This window comes from Armigeres subalbatus, chromosome 3, assembly GCF_024139115.2.
Source record: "Armigeres subalbatus isolate Guangzhou_Male chromosome 3, GZ_Asu_2, whole genome shotgun sequence".
NCBI classification, from domain to species: domain Eukaryota; kingdom Metazoa; phylum Arthropoda; class Insecta; order Diptera; family Culicidae; genus Armigeres; species Armigeres subalbatus.
Window position 1 is genome coordinate 25,815,736 of NC_085141.1, and position 12,452 is coordinate 25,828,187.

General features: G+C 39.6%; 1 protein-coding gene across 1 annotated transcript; it reads left to right on the forward strand.

Moving 5' to 3' along the window:
- The first annotated feature begins 10,895 nt into the window (after positions 1-10,895).
- LOC134227667 (antigen 5 like allergen Cul n 1-like) lies at positions 10,896-12,150 on the forward strand. Its single transcript, XM_062709328.1, has 2 exons — positions 10,896-11,202; positions 11,267-12,150. The coding sequence occupies exons 1-2, from the start codon at positions 10,921-10,923 to the stop codon at positions 11,738-11,740; spliced, it is 756 nt and encodes a 251-aa protein (XP_062565312.1). The 5' UTR covers positions 10,896-10,920; the 3' UTR covers positions 11,741-12,150.
- Positions 12,151-12,452: the final 302 nt, after the last annotated feature.

Genomic DNA, 12,452 nt, shown 5'->3' on the forward strand with positions numbered 1-12,452 from the left:
GAAGAAATCCTGAACGCATTTCTGCAGGAATAACTGGAGGAATATCCGAAGGAATGTCTAAAAGATATATTCGGAAGAATTGCTGGAAAAATATTCGGAAGAATTCCTGGAGGTATATCCATTAAAATTTCTGGTGAAATATCCTGATGAATTCCTGGAGGAATATCCGGAAAAAAAATCAAGAGGAATGTCTGGACGAATTCCTAGTAAAATATTTGGACAGAACTTTAGATATTCCTTCAGGAAGTCGTCCGGATTTTCCTCCACGAACTCTTTTTCCAGGAATTCTGCCGAATGTACCTTCAGGAATTCCTTCGGATATTCTTCCAGGAATTCTTCCAAATATTCCTTCACGAATTTCTCCGGATATTCCTCTAGAAATTCGTCCAGGATTTCTTCCGAATATTCCACCAAGAATTCCTCCAAACATTACTTCGGGTATTCCTTCAGAAAATCGTACTCCTCCGGATATTCCAGCAGGAATTCTTCCGAATATTCCTGCTGGAATTCCACCGAATATTCCTGCAGGAATTCGTCCAGATATTCTTTCAAGAATTTGTCCGTATATTCCTTTAGAAATCTCTCCGGATATTACTCCAGAAATTTCTCGCAATATTCCTCCAGGAATACTTCCGAATATTCCTCCAGGAATTCCTCCAAACATTACATCGGATATTCCTTTAGGAACTCCTCCCAATATTCCTCCAGGAACTTTTCCGACAGTTTCTCTAGGAATTCATAGAAAAAACTTCCGGAAAAATTCCCGGAGGAACTTAGGGAGTAACTTCCGGCGGAATTTCCATAGGAATTTCTGGAGGAACTTCCGAAGAGAGAGAACTCCGTGAGGAATTCTTGGAACAATTTTCGGAGGAATTTTTGAAAGAACTTTCGGAAGAATTTCATGAGCAACACCCGAGGGAATTCCTTGAGAAACTTCCAAAGAAATTCCTGTACGAAATTCCGAAGGAATTCCTGAGGAATTATTGGAGGAACTACAGGAGGAACTTTTGGAGGAACTTCCGGAGGAATTCCTGGAGGAACTTCCGGAAGAATGTTTGGAGGAACTTCATGAGGAATTCCTGAAGGAACTGTCGAAGTAACTTCCGAAGAAACTTCCGGAGGTACTTCTGAAGGTACTCCTGGAGGAATTCTTGGTGAAACTTTCGAAGGAGTTCCTGGAGGAATTCCCTGAAGAACTTCTGGAGCAACTTCTGGAGGAATTCCTGGAGGAACTTCTGGAGGAATTTATGAAGGAACTTCTGGAGGAATTCCTGAAGGATCTTCCGGTGGAATTCCTGAAGGAACTTCCGGAGGAACTTCGGGAGGAATTCCCAGAGAAACTTCGGGAGGAATTCCCAGAGGAACTTCCGGAGGAATTCCCAGAGGAACTTACGGAGGAATTCCCAGAGGAACTTCCGGAGGAATTCCCAGAGGAACTTCCGGAAGAATTCCCAGAGGGAATTTCCGGAGGAATTCTCAGAGGAACTTCCGGAGGAATTCCCAGAGGAACTTCCGGAGGAATTCCCAGAGGAATTTCCGGAGGAATTCTCAGAGGAACTTCCGGAGGAATTCCCAGAGGAGCTTCCGAAAGAATTCCCAGAGGAACTTCCGCAGGAACTCTCAGGGGAACTTCGGGAGGAACTCCCAGAGGAACTTCCGGAGGAATTCCCAGAGGAACTTCCGGAAGAATTCCCAGAGGGAATTTCCGGAGGAATTCTCAGAGGAACTTCCGGAGGAATTCCCAGAGGAACTTCCGGAAGAATTCCCAGAGGGAATTTCCGGAGGAATTCCCAGAGGAACTTTCGGAGGAATTCCCAGAGGAACTTCCGGAAGAATTCCCAGAGGAACTTCCGGAGGAATTCTCAGAGGAACTTCTGGAGGAATTCCCAGAGGAACTTCCGGAGGAATTCCCAGAGGAACTTCCGGAGGAATTCCCAGAGGAACTTCCGGAGGAATTCCCAGAGGAACTTCTGGAGGAATTCCCAGAGGAACTTAAGGAGGAATTCCCAGAGGAACATCCGGAGGAATTCCCAGAGGAACTTCCAGAGGAATTCTCAGGCGAACTTCCGGAGGAATTCCAAGAGGAACTTCTGGATGAATTCGCAGAGGAACTGCTGGAAGAATTCCCAGAGGAACTCCTGGAGGAATTCCCAGAGGAACTTCCGGAGGAATTCCCAGAGGAACTTCCGGAGGAATTCCCAGAGGAACTTCCGGAGGAATTCCCAGAGGAACTTCCGGAGGAATTTCCAGAGGAACTTCCGGAGGAATTTCCAGAGGAACTTCCGGAGGAATTCCCAGAGGAACTTCCGGAGGAATTCCCAGAGGAACTTCCGGAGGAATTCCCAGAGGAACTTCCGGAGGAATTCCCAGAGGAACTTCCGGAGGAATTCCCAGAGGAACTTCCAGAGGAATTTCCAGAGGAACTTCCGGAGGAATTCCCAGAGGAACTTCCGGAGGAATTCCCAGAGGAACTTCCGGAGGAATTCCCAGAGGAACTTCCGGAGGAATTCCCAGAGGAACTTCCGGAGGAATTCCCAGAGGAACTTCCGGAGGAATTCCCAGAGGAACTTCCGGAGGAATTCCCAGAGGAACTTCCGGAGGAATTCCCAGAGGAACTTCCGGAGGAATTCCCAGAGGCAGTGTTGTTGAAGAGCGAAAAAATCGCAAAAGTAAAACGAATTCCACTCGGTCGAGTAGCAGCGAGTAGCGAAGAATTCATTTTGCCTTTCTTGTGTTCTATTCCTCAGCAGGCGAATGAATGCAGAAAACGAACGTTGGTGTGGTTCATTCTTCATTTTTTCGATTTCCTTTGCGACTGTCTACTGACTTTGGTTCGCCCGAAGATGCGTATGCTGTTTGACGTGCGGCTTGCTCTTCGCGAAGAATCATAATTCTACTCGCATCGAATGCAAGCATCGCATAGGTGGCAAAGACTATCTGAGACTGAGACATGATGTACACATTTTCTAGCTTAACAATTCATATTTACATTTTGCTTATTTCACGCTAGTATTGTCGGATAGAGTTACAATATGTATGTAAAAGGTAGGTTTCAGAATGTAATCGATATATTAAGACATAGCGTTTTTATTAAACATTTATATGACGTAACATGGTCGGGATTTTGTCAGGAAAAAAGAACATCATTTCATATTAATCCAAATCCATGCGTATATTTGTTGCAGAATATCCTCAGTTACGGAGTTGAGGGATATTCGATACAATTTGCAATTAATTAAACCTGCTAAACGGAAGCTTGGGCAGAAAATGGGCAATTTTCGTTGGCGCTTGGTGCGTTTTTTCAGAAACTCGTCCACATGTCATGGCATGACAAACGACATTATTCAGGGTCGCGTTTAATGCGAATTTTGTGATCAAGAATGTTAACATGAATTTTAGGATTTGCGCGGCACGTTACGTTACACCATCTTAATTGCAATTAATCAAATGTATTTGAATATAAGCGCCACATGTGAAATGATGTGGCAATGTAGACATGTGGAATTACCTTAATAAGATGCTAAAAAGTAAAGCGCAAAGTAAAGCGCATTTTTCGATAAATACACGTTCATAAAACTAGGACTGTTCTCGATAAAATTATGGTTCAGTACAACCAACGACAAGCTGCATATAAGCTTCAACGTTGATAGATTGTCTAGCTGTGAAATTCATAGCTGTATAGAATACATGCTGAATAATAAGCTAGAGAGATATTTTTAATACTTAATTTCGGTAATTTTTCTATAATAAAACAAGTTGGGACCGATTTGCGATTCGGGCGTAACTTATTTTGTTTGGCGAATTCCTGTTATAGCAATCATTTCCTGCGAAAACTACGGTATGTGTCTAACTGAATAAGCTTTACTCTGTAAGGTAAGGGAATTAGTTTTGGATAAAAACGCTTGCATTCTACGAAACCCGTAAAACAATGGTTGATTACGTTACGCCCAAATCGCAAATCAATCAATTTACTAAATATACAAATTGTAGACAGACAAATAAGCTCAGTTCAGATAGGTAAAATTGTGTCGAAATTCTAACAAGCCTTCTTCTTTTTCTTTAATGGCTCTACAATCTAACTGTAACTTAGCCTGCTTATAAATTTAGTATTGATTCAGCATTTCCACAGCTATTAGCACTCGAGCACGCACTGTGTTGAAATTTGTATAATACATGTGGATTTTAATGCCATTCTACATCAAAGTCCAACATGTATTCCTCAAATCACTTACCTTGCAGCCAACAAAATGATGTTCGGTCTTTTTTGGCCATAATTAGGTGACCACGGAACAATTTACTAAGGCAGCCTCCGGGAATCCGATGATACGGAGTGATAGTTGAAATTTTTTACCACCATGAATCTATGGTCCCTAAATTTATAAGATTTGGAAAATTGGCATGTCTAACGAAGTTTTTCGGAAGGTAAGAACCTTCATGATAGAATTAAGTTTAGTTTGGTATTCATCCACTTGGAGGCGCTAGTATATGCGCAATTATTTTTTAGGTGAGATATCTCGAAATCTGTGAGATTTAGAAAGTTAGCGTCTTAATTCAAAGTTGTTCGAGTGGTAATACTCAATATTAAAGCAGTTGTGGAATTTATCAGCTGTGCTGCGCTAAAGTATGAGGAATCACTTGTAGGGTTAGCTATTGCGCAATTTGTGGTCATAAGAGAGTTGCCATCTTCAACAAAGTGGTTCCGTTGGTAAAGTCAACATGAAACAAGTTTATTTAGGAATTCACCCGTTGGGTGGCACTAGTGTATGATGAATTACTTTTTGGGTGAGATATCTCGCACACTGTGAGATTTAGAATGCTGCCGTCTTCTAAAAAAATGTTTTGGTGGTAAAAGCAAATATACGATGGATTTAATTCAATTAGGAATTCAACCGCATACGGCACTATAGTGTATGAGAAAATATTTGAAATTTGGAATTCAATTGTTGGCAGCATTAGTACAGGGGATGTCCAAATAACTGGGATAGGCAAATTTTAGGCATAATTAGATGTTTTGTAACTATGTCAATTATTATCCGATTTTTGATAATTCAGGGATGTTTGAACTAGAAATTTAATGTAGTTTCACCATATGTTCATGGAACTGATCATCGCCATCGGATTCCGGAGATTTTCCGGGTTTTTCTAAGGTAGGTTCAGAACCGTAAATTTGTGGTGGATATTAGGATAAGTTGTGGTTAAAAACAAAATAATATTAGTAACCACAAATAAAGTAGGACTGTTTCTGATTGGAAGCATATGTTGAAATTCGAAATCGGACTAGAATCAAGTGAGATATGGTCATTTGTTTAGAATCAGTGCCGATGGGGAGTTTCAAAAGGGACAAGGCCACAAATTTCATTTGAATCAAGCTTTTTCACCGATCTTCCATCATGATTACATTCCAGAAGTCCTCTGATACGTCAAGAATGAAAAACCAACCAGACGGATCCTGAAGTTGCTGGGGTGCCCCGGGGAACCTGTAGAAGGGACATTTCAGTTTTAACCCCAAAACTGGCCTTCGTTGGTTCGTTTTTCATGGTTTTCTATCAGGAAGCGAGGAATGAACATAAAATCGACCACTGACCATTTTGACCGCTTCCGGGACCTACGGATTGTCCCCGGGAAACTTGTAGGAGGGGACATTTCAGGCTTAGCTAGTCATTTGACGACCCGTTCCTCATGGTTTTCGATCCGGAAGCGAGGTACGAATATAAAATTGACCATCTACGACTCTGACCGCTTCCGGGACCTATAGATTACCTGTAGAAGGGTTTTTTTTTGGATTTAGCGCCAAAACTAGTCATACGATGGATCTATTTTCATGGTTTACTATCAGGAAGCGAGGTATGATTATAAAATGTATTATTGACGACTTTGTCCACTTTCTGGACCTACGGATTGTTTCCGGGGAACTTGTAGAAGGGAAAATTTCACATTCTGCACCAGAATAAGTCATTAGAGGGTTCTTTCTCAAGGTTTTCGGTCAAGAAGCGAGGAATTGCTATTCATGAGATTTACAAAGATACCGTCTACAAAATTTTTGATCTTGGAGGAAAAATTAATTTTTAAATTTAGAATTATTTATATAGGTGAACGGTTCGGCACTTCATCTCATAGCTCCCGTTTCCATCCCATCAAAAACAAAGCAGTGAAAAGGATTTTGATTTTTTTTATTTTTGTGATTTTCAGCAGTGAGCACGCATGTTCGAAAAAAAAAGCGACAAGATTAGTGCTGTATTTCTCTGTTTTGCGATGAGATGAATATATATTCAGTGAGACGGAAAACGGAACAGTTCCCCTGTATAGAGATGTGCGCCGGTACGAAAATTGTTGGCGGCGGCTGCGTTTTCAGCGTCACGCCGAAAGCTATTTTGACCGACGGCTACGCCTATTTTTTATTAAATCCATTCCATTTTTTTCAAGTTTTTTTTTGCATGTTTTTAATATTTTCAAGACATTAACGAGAGAATCTTTAGAATTTTACGGGAAAAGTTCGAGGAACTTCCTCACAAAATTCACCAAGTTTTTTCCAAAATATTATTTGGATTTTTTTTAGTGGGATGTCTTCACTTATCATAAGACGAGTTTGTACCATCCCATTTAATTCCACCACTTGATCAAGTGGTGGAATTAAATGGGATAGCATAGTATAAACTAGTCTTATGACAAGTTAATTTACTTGTTTTCTTACTTCTTTTATCATACTTTTTATTCGTGCCTTACGAGATACATTTTGTGGGCCTCAAAATGTACCCTTGAAATGGAACTGAAAAACTAGAAAAAATGTGATTGATGAAATCTGAGAAAAACAATAACAGTAGGATAATCTAAAAAGTTTATGTTAACTGTTACTCATCTAACATTATGTTAACATCACATCATCTAAGCATATCTAAAAAAGATTTAACAACTTCTGCTGTTTATTAACAGGATACTGCCCAAACAAATATTATTTCAAACAACATGTAAAGTTTTAGATGATACCTGTCGTTTTTGTGAAACGGACATGGAAGATTCGGAACAATTATTTTGTACCTGTGAAGCACTTTTCAAATAAAAAAGGAATTTATCGATAAAGGATTGATGCAACCATCAGATGTATGGATGACTTCTCTAAACTAGGCAATACATTTCATAAAATATGTTATACGTTACTGGGATAATGTCTACAATCAATCAGCTATGGAAATCACAAGTTCATAGTGACATGACACATTGCAAAGCATACACATTAAAACGGGGACTGCCACAGTAGGTTATCAATTGGTCGCAGTGGAAAATGTACCAAACAGGGAAAAAATCAGCGGACCATAGGTCGTTGCGCCAAAAATTGTTTGTACTACTTATACATGGCCGGGATTCTGCTAATACGCATCAAAAGTAGCAAATTTTTTGCTCAAGTTTTCATGCACGAGATTCAATTCATCACAAATCACATCGGATATTCGTTAACCCCTAAATGAGGAATGCTACAACAAATGTACGCATGTACGTATTGATATTAATAAAATTCGGTTTCCGTTTTATAAACTAAATATCTCAAGTCATTAAAATAACCGCTTGATGCGGTTTGACAGAATTCTAACCATATGTTACGTCCACCAAATTCACGCGACATTTTACCCAATTTGTCCGATTCGGCTTCGAATTTGTTGACACAAGGTAGGGTATCTGTTCCCATATTAATAACAGCCCGTATATTAATCCCAACCGTCGATAAACCAAATAAAAAATCAGTTTAATTACTTTTTCTCACATCGTATGTACACAATAATGGATGGAACACATTCTTTAATGTTTGGAATATTATTTAAAATTCCGTTTGAGTAATGCATTAGTTTACAGGACTCAAATTATTAAAAACAAAATTATAAAACACATTTATTTTCATTTTCCTACCTCTGAGCTGTTGGTTTGATGCACTGCTCGATTGCTACTAGCAGATTCATCTGTTTTCGCGTCGTTGTTTTCCACTCAATTTGAAGCTAAAGCAAACGTATCCTTTCAAAATTCACTTCACAACACATAAAGCACATCACATTTTCACTTTAAATATAATTATATTTGAAAAACCAACGCGATTTCCTATAGTTTGATATAGGTTTATTTCGAACATCGTCTAAATTATCCGTGTCCGTATTCCAAACTGTTTACATGGCTTGCAGTACTCTCAAGGGTTGCCGACCTAGATTTTTATTTCAAAAATGCTTGAATGAACTATCACTGTGAAATTCAACTCTTATGTTTGTAAAATAAGGTATATCGAAAAGATAATCTATGACAAACATAAAATTAAACTGATAAGTTGAAAAATTACAACAAAAACTGCAATTTTGTAATTATATTTCAACTCAAATACAAAACATGAAGAATTCGGCATCACTGCAATCATATCGTTACGTATACACACGAGTAATAGTGTGCGTATTTTATGTTGGAAACAGTATTATTGATATAGGTACAAGCATAGGATTAACTATTTTTGAATGTTATTGTAATAGGTACATGGCGGTGATGATGTTTTTTAGCTAAATACTTCTATAATATGATAACAATTTCATTTTTGAAGTTACCAAATTGTTTTCGATTAAAAATGACGTGAGCCGAGCATAATTATTCTCATGTTTCTTGATTATTGGGTGAAAAATAAATGCATTTCATATGCGCATTGCCTTATTGTTATTGATATAGGAACAGATACCCTACTAGCGAAATCAAAGTACAACGACGAGAGCTAAGATTTGGAAAATTGCTTGACTTGTAAACAAATTAATCGTTTTAACACCTTCATTCAATCTGTAAAATGTAAAATGGGGAAACAATTACAGTACAATTAAAGTCAACTGAATTAATCAATAATTATTCAATGCTTATCATTATAATTATTCATATGTTTATTGAAACTTAACATAAGCATTCAAACATCATTTAAATCACAACGAACGTTAAACAGCTTAGGCGCATATAGCCATCGTACGGGTGTGCATATGCGTAAGCATGCTGTTGTCCATTATGACTTCGACTTTGCGAATAACAATCGCCGTCTCTATGAGGCACACGAATGAACAGCAGAAAGAAGATCCGAACAACCATCGAGTGGCAAGTATTTGAGTTCATTCCTTTTGATGTTTTTGTTCACTCGATGGTCTAATCATTCGCCGATTCGAATACCATTCGCAGCGAGTCGTTGGAAAAACGAATGTGGCCGAATGATGACTCGCGAAGAGGCAAAGATAACCACTCGCGAAGAAGAGCCACAGCAACCCTGCCCAGAGGAACTTCCAGAGGAATTCCCAGAGGAACTTCCGGAGAAATTCCCAGAGGAACTTCCGGAGGAATTCACAGAGGAACTTCTGGAAGAATTCCCAGAAGAATTTCCGGAGGAATTCCCAGAGGAACTTCCGTAGGAATTCTCAGAGGAACTTCTGGAGGAATTCCCAGAGGAACTTAAGGAGGAATTCCCAGAGGAACATCCGGTGGAATTCCCAGAGGAACTTCCGGAGGTATTCCCAGAGGAACTTCCGGAGGAATTCCCAGAGGAACTTCCGAAGGAATTACTAAAGGAACTTCCGGAGAAATTATTAAAGGAACTTCCGGAGGAATTCCCGGAGGAGCATCTGGAGGAATTGCTGGAGGAACTTTCGGAGGATTTGCTGAAAGTACTTCCGGTGGAATTGCTGGAAGAACTTCCGAAGGAATTGCTGGAGGAATTCCCGGAGAAATTGCTGGAAGAACTTCCGGAGGAATTGCTGGAAGAACTTCCGGGGGAGTTGCTGGAAGAATTTCTGGAGGAATTGCTGGAAGAATTTCTGGAGGACAATATCGGGTCGAAAACATGATTAAATCGAAACCAAGTTTCTTACATCACATTGAAACAACTGTTTGTATGTATTCATCTTGATCGGGATTTGATGGAATCGTGGATAAACATAATCGGGGAGTGACTAAATCAGGTCAATATTGTATAAGTATTTGTGGATACAATAAAATACGTCTTAAATAAATAAAATTTGAAATGTTGCATCTGAAAATACATTTTCAAGCATGAAAGAAGAAAATCCGAATTCCTCCAACGCCGCTACTGAAAGCGGGATTTATCCTGACCGGTTTTACGTCGTTTTTTCAGCTACATCGAAAATATTACATCGAAAATGAATTACATTGTTTTTATTTGAAGGCGAAATATCAAGTACATCAACTTTTTATTACGTCATTCAGATGTAATATAACATCATATTTACGACGGCGATGATGTGCATCAAATCTGATGTGATATTACTTTTTATTTTTTACTGTGTATACACAAATATTCTGTATGTATTTTTTAGAAGTTCACTTTTAATGTCACTTATTGCGAGATAAAGGTGAAACCCATTACTCCTTTTTGATTATAATTCGGTCGTAATATTTTTCAGTTTCGAGGGAATTTGTGCAGATCAATAACGCAAATTTGTTAAGTATTTGATATATTTATAAGTCTTAGCTCATGATGTGGAAGAAAAAGTTCAATTGCTTTGAAAACATGAAACTTGTATCATGAGAGATTATATACAAAACAATCGGTCATAAAAGCACTCGTTTTGAACATAATTATACACTTCTTAACGATCGAGTGCAGTATTGTGTACTTTTGAATATCGCTCACAGCAACGCCTGTTTCGAGTACAAACTTTATAACAGTTCAATTGATCCACCCGCTAAAATTACCCCCAATAATTGAGCTTGTTGCGATCATTATCCCAATTACCCTTCAGGCGCCTCAGTGCTACACCGGTCCTGAAGATGAACGATATGGCTCTAATCAAGGATCAGGCCATAATCACCACCCATATGTAACTTATCAGCGATTGAAACCGCCTATAAAATGCTGGTGATCTGGTACGAGGTCAAATGTTTTGCTGCAATATTCAGTGATCGAAGATGTTCGGACGAGTGATCGCGTACTCCGTTTTGTTGGCTGCCCTCCAAGCAGTGACCCTCGCCCAAGAGGATTACTGCGACACATCCCTTTGTGATCCGGGTGTACAGCACATTGGTTGCAATGCCAAAAATGAACTTTCCCCGGACTGTAACGAGGGCAAGAAAATCGAGCTGACCGATGAGCTGAAAAAGTTGATTTTGGACGAGCACAACAACTACCGCAACCAGGTGGCCAAGAAGGAGCTCAAATGGCTACCGTCGGCTACCAACATGGTCACGATGGTGAGTATTTGCTTAATTTGAAGTTTATTTGCTGTCTGACGAATGCCGTTCCGATCCAATTCAGGCATGGGACGATGATCTTGCTTACCTGGCTGAGCTGAACGCCAATCGATGCGAGTTCGAGCATGACCAGTGCCACAACACCAAGAAGTACCCGAACTCCGGACAAAACATCGCTTCCTGGGCAACGAGTGGTGACACGTACGATGTGAAGGATACGATCAAGACGCTGGTCAAAGAGTGGTGGGACGAGCGCCATTTCGCCGGTCCTAAGCTGATTAAGAAGCTGTGGGGCAAATACAAGGCGCTGCACTTCACGATGCTGGTCAGGGCCAACGCCAGCCGAGTTGGGTGCGCGATGGTTCAGTACAAGCAAACCGATAACCTGTGGGTGTTGCTCATCTGTAACTATTCGTACACCAACATGATCGGAACCACGGTTTACAAGCACGGAAAGCCATGCTCGGAATGCACCAGTGGATGCGATAGTCAATACGATGGAATGTGCAATAAGGACGAGCCAGTTGTTGTGGCTTGAACGATGGAACGCAGGGGTAAACAATCTTATTTCATGTCATTTGACTAATTTGTCAAGATTTTTCCAGAAGTCATTCTTAATCAATAGTTATTGATGAATCTGTAACGCTTGAACAAAGCGTTGCCTTATCTAACAAAATATTACCAAAAAGGAAAAAAATGTGCGAAAAAAGAGCAACATTTCCCAGAATGTCACGAAGCAAAAACTTTGGCCCTCACTCTGCAGATTTTGAATTTTGAGTAATGTTTTGTTTTTATTCATATATTGTTCATCTATTGTAAATTACTACTGAAAAATCAGTCAAATGGCATAAAATGAAATTTTTTGACACTGAAAATTTCGGAATTATGGCGGAAGGTTAAATAAAAATGATGGTGATGGAAGACATAAATAAACAATTTTGACCAAAAGCAGTTTTTTGTATATAGTACGTGTTTCGGGCAGGATGATGGGAGGGCACGTCTCGATAACTTTTGTATGACTTTAGCAACAGTTTCAAGCTACAATTTATATTAACCTAGCAGATCTGACCCTGTGTTGGTCGGGAATTCATATTTTTATGTTAACTCGGACGGAATGTAAGGCGAATACACCCAATTATTTTCTTACACGAGGGGTGCGTGTCGTGTGAAACAAATCCGTGTTATTTTGAGAAACTGTGTAAAAAAGTCGTGCAAAAAATATCGGGTCTTTGTTAATATGGGGGATGCGT